At 44.3% G+C, this 27,384-nt stretch overlaps 1 protein-coding gene across 1 annotated transcript; it reads right to left on the bottom strand.

Annotated features, from left to right (window-relative positions):
- Window positions 1-7,098: 7,098 nt before the first annotated feature.
- LOC141051761 (uncharacterized) lies at window positions 7,099-22,301 on the bottom strand. The gene is made up of 11 exons (XM_073548779.1): window positions 22,217-22,301; window positions 20,472-21,634; window positions 18,265-18,372; window positions 16,064-16,138; window positions 15,878-15,982; window positions 14,718-14,855; window positions 14,299-14,478; window positions 13,981-14,193; window positions 10,022-10,213; window positions 8,916-9,009; window positions 7,099-8,211 (listed from the first exon to the last, which is right to left on the bottom strand). The coding sequence occupies exons 2-10, from the start codon at window positions 21,630-21,632 to the stop codon at window positions 8,917-8,919; spliced, it is 2,265 nt and encodes a 754-aa protein (XP_073404880.1). The 5' UTR covers window positions 21,633-21,634; window positions 22,217-22,301; the 3' UTR covers window positions 7,099-8,211; window position 8,916.
- Between the last annotated feature and the right edge of the window lie 5,083 nt (window positions 22,302-27,384).

Below are 27,384 nucleotides of genomic sequence, written 5' to 3'. Positions count from 1 at the left end.
AATCACAGAAATATATCACACAAAATACTTAATAAGTAACATTTCCCACATGTTTACTTTACATCAGCACAATTTTGGAACCAAAATTTTTTTTTGTTAGGAAGTTATAAGGGTTAGAAGTTGACCAGCGATTTCTCGTTTTTACAACACCATTTTATTTTACGGCCCACGTCACACTTGAAGGCACTTTGAGGGGTCTATATGATAGAAAATACCCAAAAGTGACACCATTCTAAAAATTGCACCCCTCAATGTGCTCAAAACCACATTCAAGAAGTTTATTAACCCTTCAGGTGCTTCACAGGAATTTTTTTGAATGTTTAAAAAAAAAAATGAACATTTAACTTTTTTCACAAAAAAATTTCAGGTCCAATTTTTTTTATTTTCCTAAGGGTAACAAGAGAAATTGGACCCCAAAAGTTATTGTGCAATTTGTCCTGAGTACGCTGATACCTCATATGTGTGGGGCAACCACTGTTTCAGCGCATGGCAGAGCACAGAAGGGAAGGAGTGCCGTTTGACTTTTTCGACGCAGAATTGGCTGGAATTGAGATCGGACGCCATGTCACGTTTGGAGACCCCCTAAGTGCCTAAACAGTGGAAACCCCCCACAAATGACCCCATTTTGGAAACTAGACCCCCCAAGGAACTTATCTAGATAGGTGGTGAGAACCCACAAGGGCTTCACAGAAGTTTATAACGTACAGCCGTACAATTAAAAAAAAAAAACAAAAAATTTTCCACAAAAATGATCTTTTCACCCCCAATTTTTATTTTCCCAAGAGTAACAGGAACCTAAAAGTTATTGTGCAATTTGTCCTGAGTACACTGATACGCCATATGTAAACCCATTTTGTAAACTAGACCCCCACCGGAACTCATCTAGATGTGTGGTGAGATCTTTGAACTGCCAAGTGCTTCACAGAAGTTTCTAACATAGAGCCATAAAAATAAAATCACAATCGCGTTGTTCGGAGGGTCTCAAGGAAGCACGCAGGGAGCCCCCTCCCTGCCCGATGCCGCTGGAACACTGCAATCATGTTTGATCGCAGTGTTCCGGGAGCGGTCCCGGACAGCTCCTGGCACATAGTGCCTGGTGTCAGCTGTGATCATCAGCTGACACCCGGCCGCGATCAGCTGCGCTCCCCGTGAGAGCAGCTGATCGCGATGACGTACTATCCCGTCCACGGTCATACGAGCCTGGGTAACCTAGATGGGATAGTACTGAAAGTCAGATGATAGAAAGGGGTTAACTCACATGCGGTCCATTTCCTTATGATCCTCCTTGAGATGGTTCAACACCTTCATTGGAGTCCAGCTGTGTTTAATTAAACTGATAGGACTTGATTTGTGAAGGCTCACAGTGCATGTCACACCAAATGAAAATCGTGAAGTCAAAAGGAACTGACCAATGAGCTCAGAAACACAATTGTGGCAAGGCACACATCTGGCCAAGGTTACAAAAGAATTTCTGCAGTATTCAAGTTTCCTAAGAGGACAGTGGCCTCCATAATCCTTAAATGGAAGAAGTTTGTGACCACCAGAAGTCTTCCTAGACCTGGCCGTCCAGCCAAAATGAACAATTGTGGTAGAAGAGCCTTGGTGAGAGAGGTAATGAAGAACCCCAAGATCACTGTGGCTGAGCTCCACAGATGCAGTAGGGAGATGGGAGAAAGTTCCACAAAGTCAGCTATCACTGCAGCCCTCCACCAGTCGGGCCTTTATGGCACAGTGGCCTGACGGAAGCCTCTCCTCAGTGCAAGACATATAAAAGCCTGTATAGTTTGCTAAAAAACACATGAAGGACTCCCAGACTATGAGAAATAAGAGTCTTTGGTCTGATGAGACGAAGATAGACCTTTTTGGTGGTAATTGTAAGCGGTATGTGTGGAGATAACCAGGCACTGCTCATCACCTGCCCAATACAATCCCAACAGTGAAACATGGTGGTGGTAGCATCATGCTATGGGGGTGTTTTTCAGCTGCAGGGACAAGATGACTGGTTGCCATTGAAGGAAACATGAATGTGGCCAAGTAGAGAGATATCCTGGATGAAAACCTCTTCCAGAGTGCTCTGGACATCAGACTTGGCCGAAGATTCACCTTCCAACAAGACAATGACCCTAAGCACACAGCTAAAATAGGAGTGGCTTCAGAACAACTCTGTGACCATTCTTGACTGGCCCAGCCAGAGCCCTGACCTAAACCCAATTGAGCATCTCTTGAGAGACCTGAAAATGGCTGTCCACCAACATTCACCATCCAACCTGTCACACTCACGTCTTGGCAGGTTGGCGCGAATCGGGAGGTTGTGGCCCCTCTGTGCCACGGACCAGATTACCCTGGAAGGGGCGTGACTAAGACAGTTGCTTTGGTCTTCTCTGGAGCCTCCAATGGTGAGGTCAGGGTTGTGCAGCAGGCAGCTCCCAGGTGCCACTCCAGCGTGGTGTCTGGCTGTGACTGCTGATCCCACTCGGGGACAAGTCACTTGGGTGCAGCTGGTGGGCAGGCAAGCACAGCTGAGACACAGGGCAAGCAGGCACTGCTTGATACACTGGCAGGCAGGCACGGCTTGGAGACACAGGGCAGGCAGGTGTGGTGTATGAAGGAACAGGTAGGGACCTGCTCAAACAGCAGGAGCGGGTACTGGCCGGAAGTTATAGAATTTGGAGGGACAGGTTGGGTCCTGTTCAAACAGGAGGTGCAGATACAGTCATGGCCAAAAGTTTTGAGAATGACACAAATATTAATTTTTACAAAGTCTACTGCTTCATTTTTTCTAATGGCAATTTGCATATACTCCAGAATGTTATAAAGAGTGATCAGCTTAACAGCAATTACTTGCAAAGTCAATATTTGCCTAGAAAATGAACTTTATCCCCCAAAACACATTTCAACATCATTGCAGCCCTGCCTTAAAAGGACCAGCTAACATTGTTTCAGTGATTGCTCCATTAACACAGGTGTGGGTGTTGATGAGGACAGGGCTGGAGATCAATCTGTCATGATTAAGTAAGAATGACACCACTGGACACTTTAAAAGGAGGCTGGTGCTTGGCATCATTGTTTCTCTTCTGTTAACCATGGTTATCTCTAAAGAAACATGTGCAGTCATCATTGCACTGCACAAAAATGGCCTAACAGGGAAGAGTATTGCAGCTAGAAAGATTGCACCTCAGTCAACAATCTATCGCATCATCAAGAACTTCAAGGAGAGAGGTTCCCTTGTTGCCAAAAAGGCTCCAGGGCGCCCAAGAAAGACCAGCAAGCGCCAGGACCGTCTCTTAAGTGTTTCAGCTGCGGGATCGGGCTACCAGCAGTGCAGAGCTTGCTCAGGAATAGCAGCAGGCAGGTGTGAGTGCATCTGCACGCACTGTGAGGTGGAGACTCTTGGAGCAAGGCCTGGTCTCAAGGAGGGCAACAAAGAAGCCACTTCTCTCCAGGAAAAACATCATGGAGAGACTGATATTCTGCAAGAGGGACAGGGAGTGGACTGCTGAGGACTGGGGTAAAGTCATTTTCTCTGATGAATCCCTTTTTCGATTGTTTGGGACATCTGGAAAACGGCTTATTCGGAGAAGACCAGGTGAGTGCTACCACCAGTCTTGTCTCATGCCAACTGTCAAGCATCCTGAAACCATTCATGTGTGGGGTTGCTTCTCAGCCAAGGGAATGGGCTCTCTCTGTCTTGCCTAAAAACACAGCCATGAATAAAGAATGGTACCAGAATGTCCTCCAAGAGAATCTTCTCCCAACCGTCCAAGAGCAGTTTGGCGATCAACAATGCCTTTTTCAACATGATGGAGCACCTTGCCATAAAGCAAAGGTGATAACTAAATGGCTCAGGGAACAAAACAGAGATTTTGGGACCATGGCCTGGAAACTCCCCAGATCTTAATCCCATTGAGAACTTGTGGTCAATCATCAAGAGACGGGTGGACAAACAAAAACCTTCAAATTCAGACAAAATAAAAGCATTGATTTTGCAAGAATGGACTGCTATCAGTCTGGATTTGATCCAGAAGTTGATTGAGAGCATGCCAGGGAGAATTGCTGAGGTCCTGAAGAAGAAGGGTCAACACTGCAAATATTGACTTGCTGCATTAACTCATTCTAACTGTCAATATAACCTTTTGCTACTCATAATATGATTGCAATTATATTTCTGTATGTGATAAAAACATCTGACAAACACATAAAAACCAGAGGGCAGCAGATCATGTGAAAATATAATATTTGTGTCATTCTCAAAACTTTTGGCCATGACTGTACAGGTACTGATAGGATGGAGTGGAATATGATGGGACAGGTTTGGACCTGTTCACACGGGAGGAGCAGGTGTGGCACCACTGAGGCTCAGTCGCCACAGAGGTACTGCACCTTCTCCTGAGGTGTGGTATCCCACCATCCAGGTAAGGTGGAGACTCCTGACCAGGCTCCAACACCTGCACCCCCACACCACAAAGTAGTGTAGCAAAGCACTTCGGCGGCTCCCTGCTTGGAGTATAGCAAAGCACCCATTGGTGGCTCCCTGCTTGGAACACGAAACGTGCTGGGAGGTGGGTGGAGTTAGATTACATTACAAAGAGCGGGAAGAGTTTAGGATAAGAAGTCAGTTGGTTAGAGTGTTGGAGAGAAGAAGATCCCTGGAGAGAGGGATAGATGGATGGAAGTGCTGCAGCAGATCCCAGTGACCTGGGTCTGCTGGCACGGCAAAGGAAGAGAGAGAGCAGCATAGACTGAAAGCCTGATTCTCCATAGAAAGAAGGATTAGTACGGAACGTGAGGAGTAAAAGAGAACAGAGGACGTGGGTTAGAAGAGGACCCTTCCTAGAAGTTCCAAGCGCAAAGCTGGGGCGCGGTCCCCGAGGTTGTATGAATACTAATGGTCCTGCAGCAGACACCGGAGGAATAGAAGTAGTGACCACTTTATTCCCACACAAGACTTGGGGGCACAACAGCAACGATAGTGAGCCGGGACTAGGAGTAAGGAGTCCCCGAAGCAGGCTACAGCTGTCTGCTGTACAAGTAGAGTTCATAGGAACATCGGACAGGAGGAACTCCAGTGTAACTCAGTACTGGGAGTACTTCATTTAAAGGCGCTATAAGAGGAGACGTTCAGAAAGGCACATACATTGCATCTTGCCTGGAGGTTGACTGAGTCCCTGATCCGGAGGACACGGCGCGGAGGCAGGCACCTGTTTGTACAACAGACTGTGAGTAAAGCTTTGGAACTACATGCCCTGGTGTCCTCCAATTATCCCTGCGCCAACCTGCCCAGCACTGCTACATCCCTTGCGCCTGACACTACACCATCTACATGTCCCTTCACCTACTCTGCCCTGGGACTACAGCCCTGCCTGTGGAAGGCTATAACATCATTGCTGCACCACACCATCTGTCCCAGAGGATCTGTCTGCAGCGTCGGCTTACATCTTTATCGCCGAACACCACAGGTGGCGTCAATCACTTATAAACTTTCATCACCATAAGCACACTGAAACAACCCCCTTTTACAATGGGCGCCCAGGGCCATGGGCCGGGATACAGCTGCCGTGACATCTCCCATTGGAGCTCATCGGGCACGGTACCGAGTACCCCACAGCCCTGGGTGTGAGGGCGTCCCACAGGTATGGATACAGGCAGGTGTGAGAAGTAGGCGGAGCCGCAGGAGTGCGAAGCAGACAGGGAGGACACAGGGATAGACACAGCAGGGAAAGAAGCCAAAGACAAGGAGGCGGGGTAGGACAGAGTTCAGATAAAGTACAGGGACAAAGACTCGAGGACCAGGATATTCTGCCTCCTGGAGGGAGGACGGAGGTACTTGGAAAGATAAGGTCAGGAGCTATAGCACAGAGACAAGGATATTCTGCCTCCTGGAGGGCAGACAGACAGGCACAAGACAAAGCTAGGTGTGTAGCCTCCAGAGAAGGAGAAACACAGCACAGGGCCTGGCTTACTCAGCAGCAAAACACTGAGTTTAGACATTGCTCAAGCAATGTTCCAGTGGGTGGGGCAGCCCTAAATAGTATAGGGCTCTTGGTAATTGGTCAGGGACACATTAGCCAGGTGCACCCTGACTCCATAAGAAGCAGAGAGTTCAGGCGCCGCCCCCTATACACACAGTCAGGAAACGAACACAGCAGACAGGAGGCAAGGCAAGGAGCTGGCAGTAAACAGAATTCACAGCATGGTTTGGAGCAGTGAGCAAGTTGGTGAGTGGGGAATGGGAGGCCATGCAGCAATGCCAGCATGGTTGTTACACAACCTGACGGAACTGGAGAGGATCTGCAAGGAAGAATGGCAGAGAATCCCCAAATCCAGGTGTGAAAAACTTGCCAAGACGACTCATGGCTGTACTAGCTCAAATGGGTGCTTCTACTCAATACTGAGCAAAGGGGCTGAATACTTTATGATGTCAATTACAGGCCTCTCATCTTTTTAAGTGTGAGATCTTGCACAATTGGTGGATGACTGAATTCTTTTTTCCCCCACTGTACATTGGGTGCTCGACCCGAGCAACGAGCCCAAGCATTCCAATTTACTCGACCTGAGCATTTTAGTGCTCTTCCATCGCTACTTATGACCATGTGATATTTCAGTTTTTCTTTTGTAATACATTTGTAAAAATTTCTACATTTTTTTTTTTTCAGGGATGGGGTGCAGAGTGTACATTGAGGAAAAAAATTAACTTTTTTGAATTCACTAAATGGCTGCAATGAAACAAAGTGAAAAATTTAAAGGGGTACCTGAATACTTTTCGTACCCACTTTAGTTGACGTTAATCAGTTAGCCTGCCTTTAGGATGCACTGAAATCCTGTGCATGATCATAAAAACTAAAGAAAAAGTTATCAGCCTACATCTGCTCCTATTTTTATACGTTTTGCTGCTTTCTAGTAAGTGTTTCTTGAACCCTGGAGCTGGATTCACAACTACACTGCTCAGTACTGTGTTCTGGACATGTGCTTAGTTTAAATAGGTGAGCAGGAATCCCTCATGTCTGTGTGTGCTATTTTCTTTTATACTTCTGTTAATTTGGAACATTTGATAATCCAGCACCTTCACGATCCTCTATAAATAAATGCCAGGACATTACATGTGATTATTATAGACCTTTTATTATTAGAATTGTAACAAATTTCTTTCCCAGAAAATAAATAATTACAACCAGTAAGAGCATTAGTTCAGTAGATCTGAGCACCAGCGTTATGGCAGTCAGCGCAGAGGCAGTCAATTGCTGACAGGCCGGTCACCTAGCACCTGAGAGATGGCTAAAAACCCTGTGTCCTGAGAGGGGATGTGAGTAATCTGAACCTTTACAGGCTCATAGTAAACTTCTCAGTCTCCGGATGGCGTTTTCTCTCGTTATGGCATTGGACACTTTTAGATTATGGCAGAAGACAACACAAGTGTGATGTACCTAGAAAGACAACCAATGCCGACACCAGGAGGACCAATAAAATGATTCGGTTCAGGGAGGTGAGATCAGGACATTATGGTCTCCTCTACTGTCTGACAGGATGACCTGAAATCCCAGCCCTGGTGGAACTTACTGGACACCTGGGAACAATGTTGTATTATCTGTCCAGAAGTCGTCCACCCGGTAGAGGAGTGAAGGCAGCACAAGGAATGAATGTCATCTCCATCATATTCGGCCTCTACCAAGGAAAGACTAAAGCGAAGGATTACATCATGGCAGAATATGTTTCATCAGGAGAGATCCATAAAGTGCTGACCCTCAGATCAGCAGAATTCCATAAAGTCATGGCCCTCAGATCCGCTGAACTCCATAATGTCCTGGCCCTCAGATGAGGTCGCGTTGATTCTTTTGACCCAAAGATAACAGGACATAGGACGTCTTGGATCATTGCTCATGCCTCATCACTTCTCCATGGTCTTTCTGTAGGACATCACATAGTAGATCCATCTGATCTGTATGCATATCTCAAGTAGAAGATCTCTAACATTCCAAATTCTATATTTCCAAATCTGACTCGTCTTCATTCCCACCGCAGTTTACATCCTATAAGATATGTCACCTACTGTTTCCTCCATAAACATATATCAAGCCTCCAGCTTTCGAAAAATGATCCCAAGTTACTATAACCCTCCCCACCCACCCCAACCCAGAAAAAAATTATTCCAGTTCTGAGTCTCCAGCAGGTAAACAATTAGTTTCATTCCATTAGAAAAGTAGCTTAGAAGAACATCTGGAAGAGAAGACAGTGACAAATGTAAGGAAATGTGATGAGAGACACTAAGTCACATATAAACATATAATTACTGCAGTCCTGAAAGGGCTCAGCTTGAATTCCGGAAAAATGCATCCTGCAGAGGGCGCTGTATACAGTTCGCAAAGAACTCATTGGTAGCTGTGTGACTGTCTGTGGGGAGTTCCCCTAGTGGTGACTTCAAGTAACTAATATTTAATTTGATACCCATGGACGGGAGGGAGCAGAAGGGTTTAGTAATGGGTCCCCTCATCCCCGTATGGTGTGTGGTATATAAGCTTTAAAGAGAGTAGATTAAAAAAACGGGAATAAAAGGAAAAGGGCAGTTTCATCAGAGCTGTTATACCAGTATTCTGGCATAAAAAGCTTTGAAAAGTCTTAATTTGGCTGCAACTGGGGGCCCCCATCTGACAAAGTAAGCGGGTTGGGGGCCACCACGCGTTAAATTCATGACCACAAGCCACAGTAGTCCCTACTAGCCCAGCATCAGGACTCAGACCAAACTCACAGGCCACAAACTGGCACCTGCCTCATTACCCGCCATGTGAACCAGGTAAAATCTTTACTCCACCAGCATAATTCATTTATGTCACTAGGAACCAGAGTAGTGCACCTGTCCATCACCCGCCAGTGCCACACAACAGCACCAGGCATCTGTGCACAGTCACAGGGACTCCGCTTACCTCACAGCGTGCCCATCATCCCCCCTCCCAGGCTCAGTCTTTCCTGAAGCTTCTTGATGATCTGATCTCTGCTCTCCGCATCCTTCAGCAATTTCTAGAAGACAAGAAAGTTAGAGTAAATTGTGAGAGAGATCTGAGCTGCAGTACATGAGAACAGCCACTAGATAGAATACAGCGCTGTGCTGTTCTATACACCATTTACTTCCGGAGAACGCGGGACTTGGTGACGGATGCTTAATTGGGGTGCTGGTTGTCAGACCCTCACAAATCTGAAATAATGAACTATTCTTAGGATATTTGTAAGTAGTGAGCTCCCCCTAGTGGTGGCTGTATAAATCTATATGTAGTGAGCTCCCCCTAGTGGTGGCTGTATAAATCTATATGTAGTGAGCTCCCTCTAGTGGTGGCTGTATAAATCTGTATATAGTGAGCTCCCTCTAGTGGTGGCTGTATAAATCTATATGTAGTGAGCTCCCTCTAGTGGTGGCTGTATAAATCTGAATACAGACCGCTCCCTCTAGTGGTGGCTGTATAAATCTGTATGTAGTGAGCTTCCCTTAGTGGTGGGTGTATAAATCTATATGTAGTGAGCTCCCCCTAGTGGTGGCTGTATAAATCTATATGTAGTGAGCTCCCCCTAGTGGTGGCTGTATAAATCTATATGTAGTGAGCTCCCTCTAGTGGTGGCTGTATAAATCTATATGTAGTGAGCTCCCTCTAGTGGTGGCTGTATAAATCTATATGTAGTGAGCTCCCCCTAGTGGTGGCTGTATAAATCTATATGTAGTGAGCTCCCTCTAGTGGTGGCTGTATAAATCTGTATGTAGTGAGCTCCCCCTAGTGGTGGCTGTATAAATCTATATGTAGTGAGCTCCCTCTAGTGGCGGCTGTATAAATCTATATGTAGTGAGGTCCCCCTATTGGTGGCTGTATAAATCTATAGGTAGTGAGCTCCCCTAGTGGTGGCTGTATAAATCTATATGCAGTGAGCTCCCCCTAGTGGTGACCTCAGATCTATCTAAAATGTTCATGGGGTGTTACAGTCTGTTCTGTCCTCACCCATTGAGGTGACCGTGGACCAGGATCTAGGGTGGTGTGGTCCTCACCTTAGTTGTCCGGTCCTTCTCCCTCCCCGAGTCTTGTAGTTCCAGTAGTTTGGCCTGTACTTGGTGCCGATCAGCATTGTGCCTCCGTCTCTCTGCTTGCAGTTCGCCCTCCTTCACCCGCAGCGACTCTCGCAGCATCTTCTGCTCCAGAGCCCCGTCCTGCAGACGTTTCTTACAATGTTGCAGCTGTTCCTGAAGGTGAAGGACAATGTTATGGAGATGGATCACATACAGGTACAACGTAAAGAAAGGAAATACCACAAAGCCCTCTATAGCTGCCAACCTGAGACTCATGTTACCATCTACGGACGTCCTGCTCAACTTTTACACAACAGCCATGTAAACACAGAGATGCAGTGTAAAGCATGGTGGAGGAAAAAACAGCACGTCATTGAGACTGACTGAAACAACATTGATTAGGTCTCCCAGTTCTGCTACACTACACATAATGAATTACCAGATCCTTCTAACCAAGCATTTACATGGGACTTCCAAAAAAGCGATTCACTGTATAAAACCAATCCGAAACTAAATCTCCCTCCCATATTGCAGATGCCACATTGTATTCTGGACTCAGAGGCCTCCTTGTTACTGACTGACTCAGGGCTGAGTGTCAAAGTCTATAAGCGTCACTGGCCCGGCACTAATGCTATTAGAAATCATTCACATGTGAGATGCGATCACAGATTCCCAGCTGCACCGACACCGAGAGGAAAGTCCTGGGGAACTCACCACAGCGCAGAGGTCCTAATACTGTGCAGGGAACGACCCGGACACTGCGCAACACACATACAGGAGCTACTGACCAGAGTAAACCCAGAATTATATGTACAAAGGGGGCAGTATTATAGTAGTTATATTCTTGTACATAGGAGCAGTATTATAGTAGTTATATTCTTGTACATAGGGGCAGTATTATAGTAGTTATATTCTTGTACATAGGGGCAGTATTATAGTAGTTACATTCTTGTACATAGGGGCAGTATTATAGTAGTTATATTCTTGTACATAGGGGCAGTATTATAGTAGTTATATTTTTGTATATAGGGAGCAGTATTGTAGTAGTTATATTCTTGTATATAGGGAGCAGTATTACAGTAATATTCTTGTACATAGGGGCAGTATTATAGTAGTTATATTCTTGTATATACAGAGCAGTATTATAGTAGTTATATTCTTGTACATAGGAGCAGTATTATAGTAGTTATATTCTTGTACATAGGGGGCAGTATTATAGTAGTTATATTCTTGTATATAGGGGCAGTATTATAGTAGTTATAGTCTTGTACATAGGAGCAGTATTATAGTAGTTATATTCTTGTATATAGGGAGCAGTATTATAGTAGTTATATTCTTGTATATAGGGGCAGTATTATAGTAGTTATATTCTTGTACATAGGAGCAGTATTATAGTAGTTATATTCTTGTACATAGGGGCAGTATTATAGTAGTTATATTCTTGTACATAGGGGCAGTATTATAGTAGTTACATTCTTGTACATAGGGGCAGTATTATAGTAGTTATATTCTTGTACATAGGGGCAGTATTATAGTAGTTATATTTTTGTATATAGGGAGCAGTATTGTAGTAGTTATATTCTTGTATATAGGGAGCAGTATTACAGTAATATTCTTGTACATAGGGGCAGTATTATAGTAGTTATATTCTTGTATATACAGAGCAGTATTATAGTAGTTATATTCTTGTACATAGGAGCAGTATTATAGTAGTTATATTCTTGTACATAGGGGCAGTATTATAGTAGTTATATTCTTGTACATAGGGGCAGTATTATAGTAGTTACATTCTTGTACATAGGGGCAGTATTATAGTAGTTATATTCTTGTACATAGGGGCAGTATTATAGTAGTTATATTTTTGTATATAGGGAGCAGTATTGTAGTAGTTATATTCTTGTATATAGGGAGCAGTATTACAGTAATATTCTTGTACATAGGGGCAGTATTATAGTAGTTATATTCTTGTATATACAGAGCAGTATTATAGTAGTTATATTCTTGTACATAGGAGCAGTATTATAGTAGTTATATTCTTGTACATAGGGGCAGTATTATAGTAGTTATATTCTTGTACATAGGGGCAGTATTATAGTAGTTACATTCTTGTACATAGGGGCAGTATTATAGTAGTTATATTCTTGTACATAGGGGCAGTATTATAGTAGTTATATTTTTGTATATAGGGAGCAGTATTGTAGTAGTTATATTCTTGTATATAGGAGCAGTATTACAGTAATATTCTTGTACATAGGGGCAGTATTATAGTAGTTATATTCTTGTATATACAGAGCAGTATTATAGTAGTTATATTCTTGTACATAGGAGCAGTATTATAGTAGTTATATTCTTGTACATAGGGGGCAGTATTATAGTAGTTATATTCTTGTATATAGGGGCAGTATTATAGTAGTTATAGTCTTGTACATAGGAGCAGTATTATAGTAGTTATATTCTTGTATATAGGGAGCAGTATTATAGTAGTTATATTCTTGTATATAGGGGCAGTATTATAGTAGTTATATTCTTGTACATAGGAGCAGTATTATAGTAGGTATATTCTTGTATATAGGGAGCAGTATTGTGGTAGCTATATTCTTGTACATAGGGGCAGTATTACAGTAATTATATTCTTGTATATAGGGAGCAGTATTGTAGTAGTTATATTCTTGTATATAGGGAGCAGTATTGTAGTAGTTATATTCTTGTATATAAGGAGCAGTATTACAGTAATATTCTTGTACATAGGGGCAGTATTATAGTAGTTATATTCTTGTTCATAGGGGCAGTATTATAGTAGTTATAGTCTTGTACATAGGGGCTGTATTATAGTAGTTATATTCTTGTACATAGGAGGTAGTATCATAGTAGTTATATTCTTGTACATAGGGGCAGTATTATAGTAGTTACATTGTACATAGGGGCAGTATTATAGTAGTTATATTCTTGTATATAGGGAGCAGTATTGTAGTAGTTATATTCTTGTATATAGGGAGCAGTATTACAGTAATATTCTTGTACATAGGGGCAGTATTATAGTAGTTATATTCTTGTACATAGGGGCAGTATTACAGTAGTTATATTCTTGTACATAGGGGCAGTATTATAGTAGTTATATTCTTGTACATAGGAGCAGTATTATAATAGTTATATTCTTGTACATAGGGGCAGTATTATAGTAGTTATATTCTTGTATATAGGGAGCAGTATTGTAGTAGTTATATTCTTGTATATAGGGAGCAGTATTGTAGTAGTTATATTCTTGTATATAAGGAGCAGTATTACAGTAATATTCTTGTACATAGGGGCAGTATTACAGTAATTATATTCTTGTATATAGGGAGCAGTATTGTAGTAGTTATATTCTTGTATATAGGGAGCAGTATTGTAGTAGTTATATTCTTGTATATAAGGAGCAGTATTACAGTAATATTCTTGTACATAGGGTCAGTATTATAGTAGTTATATTCTTGTTCATAGGGGCAGTATTATAGTAGTTATAGTCTTGTACATAGGAGGTAGTATCATAGTAGTTATATTCTTGTACATAGGGGCAGTATTATAGTAGTTACATTGTACATAGGGGCAGTATTATAGTAGTTATATTCTTGTATATAGGGAGCAGTATTGTAGTAGTTATATTCTTGTATATAGGGAGCAGTATTACAGTAATATTCTTGTACATAGGGGCAGTATTATAGTAGTTATATTCTTGTACATAGGGGCAGTATTACAGTAGTTATATTCTTGTACATAGGAGCAGTATTATAGTAGTTATATTCTTGTTCATAGGGGCAGTATTATAGTAGTTATAGTCTTGTACATAGAGGCAGTATTATAGTAGTTATATTCTTGTACATAGGGGCTGTATTATAGTAGTTATATTCTTGTACATAGGGAGTAGTATTATAGTTATATTACAGACAGCACTCGTGACTCACCTGGAGCAGTGTCTGACTCTCATTAAGAGCATTCAGTAGATCCTGGATGTCTCGCTGGTGATGAACACTCTGGCGTTGATTTTCTGCGTGGGCCTGGCATAGCAGACGGCCTTTCTCCTGGATTTGGGAGACTAGAGGATTAGGGGCAGACAATCCAGGAACTGAGGTGCTAAAGTCATCTAGTCCCTGGGATAAGAGAGAGTCTGCGAGTGCCTGAAACAAAGATGGAGATATCCATGATGTGAGGTTCGCTATTGGAGAAAGTCAGAGATAATATTTTACACAGAGGTTTGAGGTTCGGACGCCCCTCACACTCACCTCGACATCTTGATTGCTACTGCTCAGAGCTCCTTGTATTGCTGCGATTAGGGCATCTTTCTCCCGCAGAGCAGAGAGGCGCAGAGCATCCTGGGAGGCTGCAGAGCGATTTGCAGAGTCCAGGGCCACCTCTAACCTCTGGATGGTGAAGTCCTTCTCTACCAGGATGTCACGCAGAGCCTCCATGATTAAATAGAAGATAGCATTAGAAAAGCTGGGTGACAACAACCCCTGAGGGAACGGCAGAGGTGGTAGTGGATATATTGGGCGTCAGCTAGCAAGTTTTTGGAGCAGAGGACGAAACAAGAAGAATTCTAAATGAATATAGTAGGAATATAGAAACTCGATATATTGATTGGCAAGATTCCAGTGCTGAAAGGCAATGCCAGTTATAGACCCGCCCCCTGGGAGCCACTCACAGTTATGATGTCCTGATTGTCGCGAAGAACCTTTGACAGATGTGCGGTGTCTTCCTCTCTCGCTGTCAGTTCTTCCTGCAGACGTTTCATTTCCGTTTCTCTTTGGCTTTTGAGTAAGGCCAGCTCATCCCCTTCTCTCTGCTCAGACAGGCCACAGTGTCAAAACGAGTCAAGGCCCTAAGAAACCAGATCTTATGGATCTATTCATCAGTACTAGAATCACTGGGACGGAATTTCATCTATAGAGCTGGATGGATTGTTAATTTAGTGGCCTTTTTTTCCTACTAGTAATGTATGTACACAGTGACTGCACCTCTGTGGTATAATACAGGATGTAACTCAGGATCAGTAATGTAATGTATGTACACAGTGACTGCACCAGCAGAATAGTGAGTGCAGCTCTGGGGTATAATACAGGATGTAATTCAGGATCAGTAATGTATGTACACAGTGACTGCACCAGCAGAATAGTGAGTGCAGCTCTGGAGTATAATACAGGATGTAACTCAGGATCAGTAATGTAATGTATGTACACAGTGACTGCACCAGCAGAATAGTGAGTGCAGCTCTGGAGTATAATACAGGATATAACTCAGGATCAGTAATGTATGTACACAGTGACTGCACCAGCAGAATAGTGAGTGCAGCTCTGGAGTATAATACAGGATGTAACTCAGGATCAGTAATGTACTGTATGTACACAGTGACTGCACCAGCAGAATAGTGAGTGCAGCTCTGGAGTATAATACAGGATGTAACTCAGGATCAGTAATGTAATGTATATACACAGTGACTGCACCAGCAGAATAGTGAGTGCAGCTCTGGAGTATAATACAGGATATAACTCAGGATCAGTAATGTATGTACACAGTGACTGCACCAGCAGAATAGTGAGTGCAGCTCTGGGGTATAATACAGGATGAGTGATGTAAAGTTATTTCTCCTCTATCATTTGCAGATTGACGTCACTGTTTAGCCTGATCCTCATTCAGGACGCAGCAGGATGTATCGTATAGTTTATTAGTGACAAAACAGACATCAAACCATAATAATTTCAGTAACACTGATCAGTCGGTGTCTGCTTCCTTTTCCTCCTCCGCCTTCTGGTGTTGCTCATGTCCCCCTGTCATGGTCTCTAATTTGGGGTCATTGTTAGTCACCTGTATCTGATCTTCTCGTGCCCTTAACTTTTCAACAAAGTCTGTAATAAGTTGCCCCGATGGGTCACAGGCTACAGGGAGTGCCAGCAGTAAACTCAGCGAGTCCTGAGGATTAGAGGATAAGTCTCAGTGGACCATAACATGATTCCATAGACCACCGTAGGTCAGACCTGCGCGGGCGCCCACCTCCAGGAAGTCCTCCTTCAACGTCAGTCTCTTGATCAAATCTCGGATTAGTTCCTGCTGTTCGATCATTTGGTCCTGGAAGGGAAGGAGTGTCGAGAGTAAAACCAAAGCTCCAACAAGTGCAGGGAGATGTAACACTGCAGCCTTAAAGGGGAGGTCTCCTAAAGACAAGACTGATATATATTACTAGATGGAGGCCCGATGCTGTCGCATCGGGAGGGCGGTAATGTCACCATGGGGGCAGGCTTTGCAGCATTGAGAATCTCTCCCCCCCACATGTGCTCACCCACCTATCCACTCTCTTTCCCCATGTGCTGACTTCTCCCGTCTGTACTCTCTTCTTTGACCTCTCTACCCCATGTGCTATCCCTCTTGTCTGCTGTCTCCTTCCTGTGCTGTGTTCTCCCCTCATGTGCTGTCCCATTTGAGCTGTCTACTCCCCTGTGTTCTGTTTCTCTCACCCCTGTGTGACTGTGTACAGAACATACCACAGCTCCTGGGCAGGGGAGGAAGCAAAAGACAATACTGACATTACAGCAGATCGCAGAGGATACATTTTGTGAGGTAAAATATTGTTTAAAAACAGTCAGTGAAAAAGTTTACCTTACAAAATGAATCCTCTGTGATCCCCTGCTGTAATGTCAGTATTGTCTTTTGCTTCCTTCCTCCCCTGTCCACAAGATGTGGTATGCTCCGTACACGGTCAGACACAGACAATTTTTAAAATGAACTTTTGTTCGTTGGAAAACCCCTTTAACGTGACCGGCTTCCTCTGCTTGTAGACACGTCGCGCATCTGCCGCCAGGATCAGCCGAATGACTAGCTGCGTCTGCGTGGAATTCGCGCAAGTGCAGTGCGACGGTGTTCCGCTGGTGGTACCGCGCAAGAGCGAATGTGTGTGAGAGTGAGCGAGTGTGTGGTACGACGGTGTTCCGCTGGTGGTACCGTGCAATAGGTTGGTACCACCAGCAGTTTCCATATTGAGACACCCATCACTTGGGTGTCCCAATATGGAAGTCGGTGAACTTCCACCTCTTGGAATTCTGGGATACGGTGACATCTGGACAGAACAGGAAATGAAAACATTACAAGGCAATTATATAAATAGAATATATATAATGGAGAGTCTGTATAAACGACCACATGCCGAGAGTGGCTTCCTCTATAAATATTTAAGATGGAAATAGGACTTGGGTTATCTCAGATTCTGATGCGACCACCACTTTAAAGAAAAAAAAATGTTTTTCTAACTTCACTTTCTAGGTATTTATATTGTAAATCACATAATTTTTATTTTACACAGTCTGTTGTCAAGCTGCAGAATGAGTCAACTGAAAATCTATCATCGAGCTTATTCTGATGGGAGTTTATGGCTCTAATCTTCCCTCTTCTGAGCTCATCTCGGGTGAATCATAACAAAAGGTGCAGCTCCTCTTTCTAGTAGTAGAAGAGGGAAGATTAGAGTCAAACTCTCTCTTCAGAATGAGCTCACTGATTGATTCTCGGGTAACTCATCCTGCCACTAGCAATAGGCAGTGCTAAACAGAAGCTATAGAGTTTTTCCAAGCAATGACAATTATTAAAAAAATATAAAATGTTGTAATTTTCTCTGACACTCTGTTTTGTAGAGATCAGTCACCTCATTATCATCAAAAGTGAGATTACACTGAATTTTAACACGGGATCCACCATTCACAATAGGTGATGTCACAGCTCCCCTCCTCCTCCTGTACAATGACTGATAACATCTCTATATACAGTAATAATACATGATCCACCATTCACAATAGGTGATGTCACAGCTCCCCTCCTCCTCCTGTACAATGACTGATAACGTCTCTATATACAGTAGATAACACAGGCTGCACCATTCACAATAGGTGATTTCACAGCTCACCTCCTGCACAATGACTGATAACACCTCTATATGCAGTAGGTAACACAGGATCACCATACACAATAGGTGATATCACAGCTCACCTCCTCCCCCTCCTGTACAATGACTGATAACACCTCTATATACAGTAGGTAACACAGGATCACCATACACAATAAGTGATATCACAGCTCACCTCTTCCCCCTCATGTACAATGACTGATACACCACAGGATGACATCACATTGTGGATTTGGGGTCATTATGACTGCGGGCACATAGCAGCACAGTGATGACAGCCACCGATCACACATTGGGTATTTACCTGCTGCCGTGACTCAGTGCTGCCACTCTGCGCGGCCTTCAGCTGTGTCTGTAGCCAGCTTATGGTCTCCCGGATGTGGAGCGAACGAGATGTTTGAGTCTTGCAGACCTGGAATTCAGATGGGACAGGAATACGGAGATAAGTATAACATGTATGATCATTAATATCAGAGAAGAGCCTAAAGGACGACTGATGAATGTCTGACCACCGGGGGGGGAATGTTTCATGGCAGGAGCCTAACAGCCCTTTCACACAGGCCAAACGCCAGTTAGGCCTCTTTCACGCTTCCGTTTTTGACCATCAGTCAAAATGCGCCAGTTTTTGAAAAAAACGGATCCTCCATTTTTTTAGCGGATCCGTTTTTTTCCCCCATTGAGTTGCATTACCGGCGGATCTTGACGGATGGCCATCCGTTGGATCCGTTTTTTTGCGGATCCGCCAAAATGTTTGCGTCCGCCGGCATGCCTGGACGGACCCTGCAATGCTTTTTTTGGCTGTAGGATCCGCATGGCCGGAGAAAGGAAGTCAGCCGGGGATTTAACCCTGAAATCCTTTCTGGCGGTGGAAACAAATATTCATATATTCTCTCTCTCTCTCTCTCTCTCTCTCTCTCTCTCTCTCTCCTTCCCAGATTGCGGTTCCTTTAAAATTCTGCATTCAACGGATCCGTCAAAAAAACGGTCCAGTGGCATCCGTTTGCATCAGTTACAAACGGATCCGCTTTCCGCCATTTTGGCAGATTTTAACTGACAAGAAAAAACGGAAGTGTGAAAGAGGCCTTACAGGTCATTGGTCCATTTATCCATGGTAGGGATCAGCAGATGCTCAATCACTCATTCATGAGCATCTTGCATCTTCTGTGCTGCCTAAAAGTCATTGTCGGCAGCACATCTTCCACTACGCAGGTGGAGTTCCTCGCAGTCCTTACGCCTAACAGTACACCATCCCTCACCACTAGCCAACGTGACAATATTAATGGCCGGGCAGTAAAACGGTCATTGCCAAGGAGGGCGAGCCACCCAAAAAGAAGCCTCTGTATATTACAGTTCTCTGCACGTTTACTGGAATGACTCAAATTTACTAGGACGCCTCATTCCCCGCCGTATATTATACAAGGGACATTCCTATTGGATCAGGGTATATACAAGATGCAGGTGGAATCCCTCATAAATGCCTCGCACCTCAGTCACTGGCTCCGGAGCGTTGACCGTCACCAATATGGACTCATCTCCCAGATATGTTGCCTCCATTAATGGGGCAATTATGAAGAGGTGTCATATGCCAATCACACGCGGGCACACGTGCGGATTCCTCCCCTGTAATTCCACAGTTTATATTGTGGCACACTGGGTGGAGTTAGTCCTGCCATTGTTTAGACTATACAGGTTGTCTGGCTTAATGTTTGTCTTTGACCGGGACACGCCCGAGACATCTGTACTTTGTTGTAAAGGCCAGCCATAGTTGGGCAGATAATATTGCTGCCCACCCATGGACTGACTAGACAGACCAGCCACATCGCCACCAGATTTTCCTTCACCCAGGGCAAGAGTTAATTTCCGTGCCCTCGTTTATTGGCTTGTTAGTGCCATTCCTTGCTCCCAGAACATCAGGAAGCAACATCACTGCCCTGGTGGCATGAGGGGCGAAATGCATGTTCAACACTTCTAAAACCACAAAGAATATGGTAGAAAAGTGATGCCACTTATCCAGAGAAGAGGAGGCAATCAAGATGCTTCAATTTTCATCAGTAGGTGAAGGTAACAGCAATAGCTTTCAGGATTACCTTGGTCCCAAAATGCGTTGAATTTACTTGCACCAATGAGTAGAGATTGAAGCATCTTCATGTCAAATGATTTGGTTTCTCTAGATAACGAGTCACTATTCTACCGGTTTAATTTTCACCGATCAAACCAAAGGTGGACCTCATGAAAAAAGTAGGACAACAGTGTCCACATTTTTATGCACAAGGCTGGGCTGGTGACCAAGCCTCGTGATGATACTGGGCAGAGGATTTTCAGTGCAGAACTGAACACTGCCCTGGTCTAGCTGCCATGGAGCACCAAACTGGATGCCAGACCAGGGAAGTTTGAGTCTTATTCATCTCTTTGCACCCTCCATTAGCCACCTGACCCATGAAACACTATCAACTCTCGAGACAGTCACATATATGTGCTTATACTCCAACATACCAATCTACTATCACGTACCTCAGGCCCAATGCACATGTAAGCATCGAAGTCTCGCACAGGTTCCTCGACCCGTGGCCCCTCATAGTCATCTTCAATATGTATCTCCACACTTCCCGCCGTAACTCTCGGTTGACCCCTGATGGGTATCTTGCTCTTTGTCGGTGTTTTAATGGGACTATACTTAATTTCCTTCAAGCTTTTCAACAATTCTCCCACCATTGGTTTGGGGAAAGAAAATGATGAAGGCGGAGACGAGGCTAAAGGAGACTTTGCTTCCCAAAACACAACTCCATCTCCTTCTTCACCAGCGTAAGAAAGAGAATCCAAAGAAGAGGCAGATAAGGAGAGGAGGGAACCCTTACTGCTGGTACTCTCTCCACCAACACTTCCTAGAGATTTGCTCCTTAGAAGAACAGAGACGTCATCTTCGCTTCGGCCGTGCTTCTTCCTCCGAGGGACTGTACACACAGACTCGTAATTGGCATCGGAAACTCTCCAGGAGGAACAAGAATGGCACTTCTCGCCCCTGACACAATGAGAGCAGCCCTTGTCATGGTTGTCCCACCAGCTCTCATGCTCCCACATTGAGCGGTCATGGTCCAGAAGATTTTGGTAAGACTTTGAAGGAGTTCCTGAAGACAAAGAACCCAAAGAACTATGCAAGGACCCTGGGCGGTCCGTAAAAGGAGATGTTGGACGTGAATTTTGGTATCCTGGAGAAAGGGAATTATTACGAGACTTAGAGTAACCCGGAGATCTGAGATCATTATAAGAACCCCGATACCCATAGGCATTACGGTCTTGCTGATGCCCAAGGTACTCGGGTACTGGAAGCCCCCAGGCCCTAGCGTGAATAGTACGTAGGGTAAACGAAAGCTTCTCCTTCTCCTTCACCAGGCGGATGGACCTCTGCTCATACAGCTCCCGCATACGAGACAACACCTGGTCATAGCGGTGGTAGACATTCAGTGAGTGGCAGCACTTTCCGCAGATGAACTCCGCATCTTCCGGCCTTCCTTTCCCTTTTCCCAGTCTAGGGGATGATCCAGGTGGATTGCGTAGAACTGGGGTCCCTACTACATGGGAAAATAAGGCTGGAAGAGATCCAGAGCCCCCGAAGAGCCACTTACGACGTGATCCACGAAGTTGTGAGGAACAGAGACGGCAAAGATCAGACATATCTAGAAGAGGAAACCGAGAAACATTCCTAAGCGGTAAATATTTTTTTAAAAACTACAGGAAAAAAACAAAAAAACTTTTTAACCCCGAGGGACCTGATGCTCAGAGCTTTACATGTCACCGGCCCTTCGCAGGGCTGAATGTTTCGCACACAACATACAAGGGGAGCATGTCCACGTTTTCACAGCACTGACTCATCTGTCACAACACCCTGTAGGAAGGGAAGGCAAGGAGGAGGCCTGCGGCAGTCAGGGATTACCGGCTTGTTCCACTGATTCTTTCTCCTAAAACATTTCCCCAGTTCCCGTGACCCCAGATCCTCTGCTATACAAGACCCTCTGCTATTCCCCTACAGCTGCTCCAGTCTGTCCTCTGCCAACCAGTAAGCCACCGCCAGCACCCCTGCTGCCCCCTCGCTGTCACCACCCACCTGTGCTCTGTTGCTGGCACTGACTGGGCCCCTAGGTCTCCTTGCACATGCAGAACTAGTCACAGCTCCTTCCAAAACTCCTATGCCCCCATGGCAGACTGGTATCCAGAAGGGAGTGCTCAGGAGCAGGACAGACCCTCCCCTGCCAGCTCACCTCTCCTTCCAGGAAACTCCCAAGAGGGAGGAGTGGAGGTGTGCACCCAGGACACTACCTGACTTAACCCTTTCAAGGTAGAAGCACCTGACACAAAGGTGTGTTGTTGTTTTTTTTTCAGGTTTGCTACTACAATGTATCAATTTTCACCCCCCACCATACACACTGACGAGACTCATAGTAACAAATGGAAAATATTTGCTATGTGAACTCCCTGACATTTAAGGGGTTAAAGAGCAGCTTTGTGAGATTATACTGGAAATAGCTCATCTAATCTCCTGCAGAATAGCATTACCACCACCTCTCCTAGAGAAGAGCAGCACACTACAAGTCCCAGCATGTCCTATTCAGGAAGAACTGGAGCACGGATAATTGTTAGCTCGAAACCCCCCCCTTGGGATTAAAACTTTTGCTCTGGAGAGGAAAGAGTTAAACGGATTTTGCAAATGAGGATTTTTTTTTTTTGGCTGGAGCTTTCACACTGCTCAGGTTATTATGGGGGATATTAACGCTTTCAGTTCCAGAGGGCGCAGGAAGAGGCGGCAACGGCAGAGGACTGTGCGTTTTGTACATGGGTGTCAGGCAGCTCAGGGGTTAATGACAACTTTTCAGGCTGCAGTGAAGTTACTGAAACTTTGGAAGAGTCCAGACAACTTTTCCTCCACCCCCCCCCTCCTGTGTGGGATGTTGGTTTACTCTGTTTACAGATCTTTAACTTGGGCGGGTCCCACCTACTCCTACAGGTGAGATGTCAGGCCACGCCCACTTTTTAAAAGACAGTACATTAATAATAATAATAATAAATTTTATTTCTATAGCGCCGACATATTCCGCAGCACTTTACAATTCAGAGGGGACTTGTACAGACAATAGACATTACAGCATAACAATAATCACATAGATCATAACAGATACCAAGAGGAATGAGGGCCCTGCTCGCAAGCTTACAGTCTATGAGGAAAGAGGTAGACACGAAAGGTGGGTGGTAACAGTTGCCCTGATTGTATGGACCAGCCATAATGTTAAGTGTGTATCAGTACAGACACAGAGGGCTAATGGATGCATAAAGCATGTGGGAACATGATGCGGGGAACCTGGTTATGATAAAACTTTTGGCTGTGCCACCCAGGGATAGATTAGGTTAATGTGTTGAGGCGATTGGCCAGTCTGAATAAATGCGTTTTCAGGGCACGCTTAAAATTGTGGGGATTGGGGACTAATCGTATTGACCTGGGAAGTGCATTCCAAAGAATTGGCGCAGCACGTGTATAGTCTTGGAGACGGGAGTGGGCGGTTCTGATTATTGAGGATTTCTGGAGTGGATGGGTAGCCAGTGTAATGACTGGCACAAGGTAGAGGCATCGGTGTAACGATTGGCGAGGAATATGATCCTGACTGCAGCGTTCAAGACAGATTGGAGAGGGGAGAGTTTGGTAAGAGGGAGACCGATTAGAAGAGAGTTACAATAGTCGAGACGAGAATGAAGAGAAACAGTAAGAGTTTTTGCAGAGTCAAAAGTAAGAAAAGGTCGAATTGTAGAAATGTTTTTGAGGTGCAGATAACAAGAGCGAGCCAGTGATCGTATGTGGGGGACAAAGGAAAGCTCGGAGTCAAGTATGACCCCAAGACAGCGGCATGTTGCTGGGGAGTAATAGTCGAACCACACACGGAAATGGCAATGTCGGGTATAGGTACATTAGTAGCGGGAGGAAACACAAGGAGTTCAGTCTTTGACAGGTTCAGTTTCAGATATAGTGAGGATATGATGTTAGACACAGCGTTTAGACAATCGTCGGTGTTTTCTAGAAAGGCTGGCGTGATGTTAGGAGAAGAAGTGTATAATTGGGTGTCATCAGCATAGAGATGGTACTGGAAACCAAATCTACTGATTGTTTGACCAATAGGGGCAATGTACAAGGAGAAGAGGAGGGGGCCTAGAACCGATCCTTGAGGAACCCCAACAGTAAGGGGAAGGTGAGAGGAGGAGGAACCGGCAAAAGATACAGTAAAGGAGCGGTCAGAGAGATAGGAGGAGAACCAGGAGAGAACGGTGTCCTTGAGGCCAATGGAACGGAGCATAGCTAGGAGGAGCTGATGATCCACAGTGTCGAATGCTGCAGAGAGATCCAAGAGAATTAGCATGGAGTAATGACCATTTGATCTAGCTGTTAGTAGATCATTAGAGACTTTAGTGAGGTCAGTTTCAATAGAGTGTAAAGAGCGGAAACCGGATTGGAGAGGGGCGAGAAGAGAGTTATCAAAGAGATAGCGGATAAGGCGGGAGTGGACCAGGCGTTCCAGGAGTTTAGAGATGAAGGGAAGATTAGAGGCAGGTCTATAGTTAGCGGCACGGTTTTGGTCGAGGGATGGTTTTTTTAAGTAGTGGATGTATGATGGCATGCTTAAATGAGGAGGGAAAGATACCAGAAGAGAGAGAGAGGTTAAATATTTTAGTTAGGTGAGGAGTGACAGCAGGGGAAAGGGACTGGAGGAGATGTGACGGAAATGGGTCACTGGTGCAAGTGGTTGGACGAGAAGATGCAAGGAGCCTGCTTACTTCTTCCTCTGTGACTGATTCAAAATCAGAGAGTGAGCTAGATGCAGTGGGGGAGGGAGGACAGTGCATGGTATGAGGTGATTGGGAGATAATTTCCTGTCAGATCTTGTCAATTTTTTCTTTGAAGCAATTGGCCAGATCGTCAGCTCGGAGCTCCGTGGTTGGGGCCTGTACTCTTGGGTTGAGAATGAAAAGTGTCAAAGACGTTTCGGGTTATTGGACAGTGAGGTGATGAGGGTGTTGAAATAGGTTTGTTTTGAGAGGTGAAGGGCAGTGTTATATGTTCGAAGCATAAACTTATAATGGATGAAATCTTCGGGTAGGTTGGATTTTCTCCACAGACGTTCGGCGCACCTGGAGCACCGCTGCAGGAAACATGTTTGCAGGGTGTGCCAGGGTTGTCGCCGTCTGCGTTGTGGTGTTCTATTTATAGGGGGTGCAAATTCATCCAGGGCACTTTGAAGTGTTTCATTGTAATACTTCAGTGCAGAATCAGGACATGAGAGGGAGGAGATAGGGGCCAATGAAGACTGCAAGTTCTTCATAAGTTTCTGGGTGTTAATGGCCTGTATGTTTCTATAAATATGGACAGTGGGGGTGACCTGAGCAGCCTGGTAGTTCTTGATAGAGAATGAAAGAAGGTTGTGGTCAGAGAGCGGGAGAGGGGAGTTTGCAAAATCATCCACTGCACAAAGCCGAGAGAAGACCAAGTCGAGGGAGTTACCGTCTTCATGCGTTGGAGAATTAGTAAGCTGCAAAAGGCCAAACGAGGAGGTTAGAGATAAAAGGTGAGAAGCAGATGGGGAGAGGGGAAGAGCAATGGGGATGTTGAAATCGCCCATGATGAGGGTAGGGATGTCACAGGAGAGAAAATGTGGAAGCCAAGTGGCAAAATGATCCAGGAACTGATGGGAGGGGCCGGGAGGACGATACACCACCACCACTCGCATGGAGAAGGGGGTGTAGAGTCTGACAGCATGGACCTCAAAGGAAGGGAAGACAAGTGAGGGTACTTGAGGGATAACCTGAAAGGTACATTTTGGTGATAGGAGCAGACCAACGCCTCCATCTGCTCTATTGTCTAATCTTGGGGTATGAGAGAAGTGTAGTCCCCCGTATGAAAGAGCAGCTGCAGCGGTAGTGTCTGACTGCTGGATCCAGGTTTCAGTAAGAACCAGGAGGTTAAGAGAATTAGAAAGGAAAAAGTCATGAATGAAGGAGAGCTTGTTACACACTGAGCGAGAATTCCATAGGGCACAATTAAGAGAGACAGATGGCATGCAGGGAATATTAATAAGATTAGAGGGGTTTCTGAGTATAGCAGTTGGGGGGTTTGACTTTCTATAACATGGGGGACCTGGGTTGGGAGCAATGTCTCCTGCGACTAGGAAAAGGAGGATAGAAAGAGTGAGAAGATGGTTAAGTGATTTGTGAGAGCGTCTCTGATGTTGAATGGTGGGACTGAATGGATCTGTGCTGTTTAGCAATGTGAAAAGAGCGTGAGTGCTATACATAGGAGAGGAAAGGAGCGAGGGGCCGATATGGACTGAGTGTAGAGAGTTAATACCAGGGCGGTGGATGTGTGTAAATGCAGCGGCCAGGATATAAATTACACAAATGCATATGGTATATATTTGCGGTAGCCCAAATGTACAGAGAATAGATTTGTCTTACCTGTCTCCTGCCCAGCTGCGATGTTATAACTGCCAGCGTACTTTGATACATGTACAAAAAAGTCCCCCTACATAATTGCATCCCCAGGCTAGCTCTGAATTTATAGAAGGCCACTTCTAAGGGTACGTGCACACACTGCGGATTGGGGTGCGGATTTGGCCACGCGGATTTTGTAAAATCCGCAGGTAAATCCGCAGGTCAAAAGACCTGCGGTTTTACCTGCGGATTAGCCTGCGGTTTTGCATCTCCTTAATGGAGGAGTTGGCAAACCGCAGCGGAATCCGCAGAAAGAATTGACATGTCAATTCTTTCTGCGGTTTTGAAACCGTGGAAAATTCTGCAGTGTCTGCACAGCGGGGTTTTTTTTTCATAGGTTTGAATGGTACTGTACACCGCAGCAAAAAAAATATATAACTTTACGTTAACTACAGCCCCCATACCATTGGGATAAAGACTTTGCTCCCTTTCAGCCGTACAATCTGGAGAGGAAAGAGTCAAAATGACTTAACTAATGATGATTTTTTTGTATGTGTGTGTACAGGAGTTACGGAAAGTTCAGAAAATATCTGCAGTATTTTTATTACTTTTTTTTCACTAGAAAACAGCAATTCTCTTTTTTTTTTTTTTACATTTTTCTACAGATCCATTACAAAATAGGAAAGTAGCTGGCAGTTTATTATTTTTATATATATTTTATATAAAAAAATTTAGATTTTATATATAATTTTTTTATAGTTTACATATTTTAATATAAAAACAAATTTTATGCTATTTTTATATTTAATATAAACTAAATATAATTAACTCTAAAAAATTTATCATAGTAGAAAAATCATTAGAAAAAAGATAAATATAAAAATGCAGATTACATATAAATATATAAATCAAAAATAAAATATTAAAAGTAACATTTTCTATAGTATATGAAAAAATTACA

The sequence above is a fragment of the Dendrobates tinctorius genome, unplaced genomic scaffold, assembly GCF_039654945.1.
Source record: "Dendrobates tinctorius isolate UK_male_01 unplaced genomic scaffold, ASM3965494v1 ptg000158l, whole genome shotgun sequence".
Classification (NCBI taxonomy): domain Eukaryota; kingdom Metazoa; phylum Chordata; class Amphibia; order Anura; family Dendrobatidae; genus Dendrobates; species Dendrobates tinctorius.
This window is presented reverse-complemented; position numbering and strand designations above follow the sequence as displayed.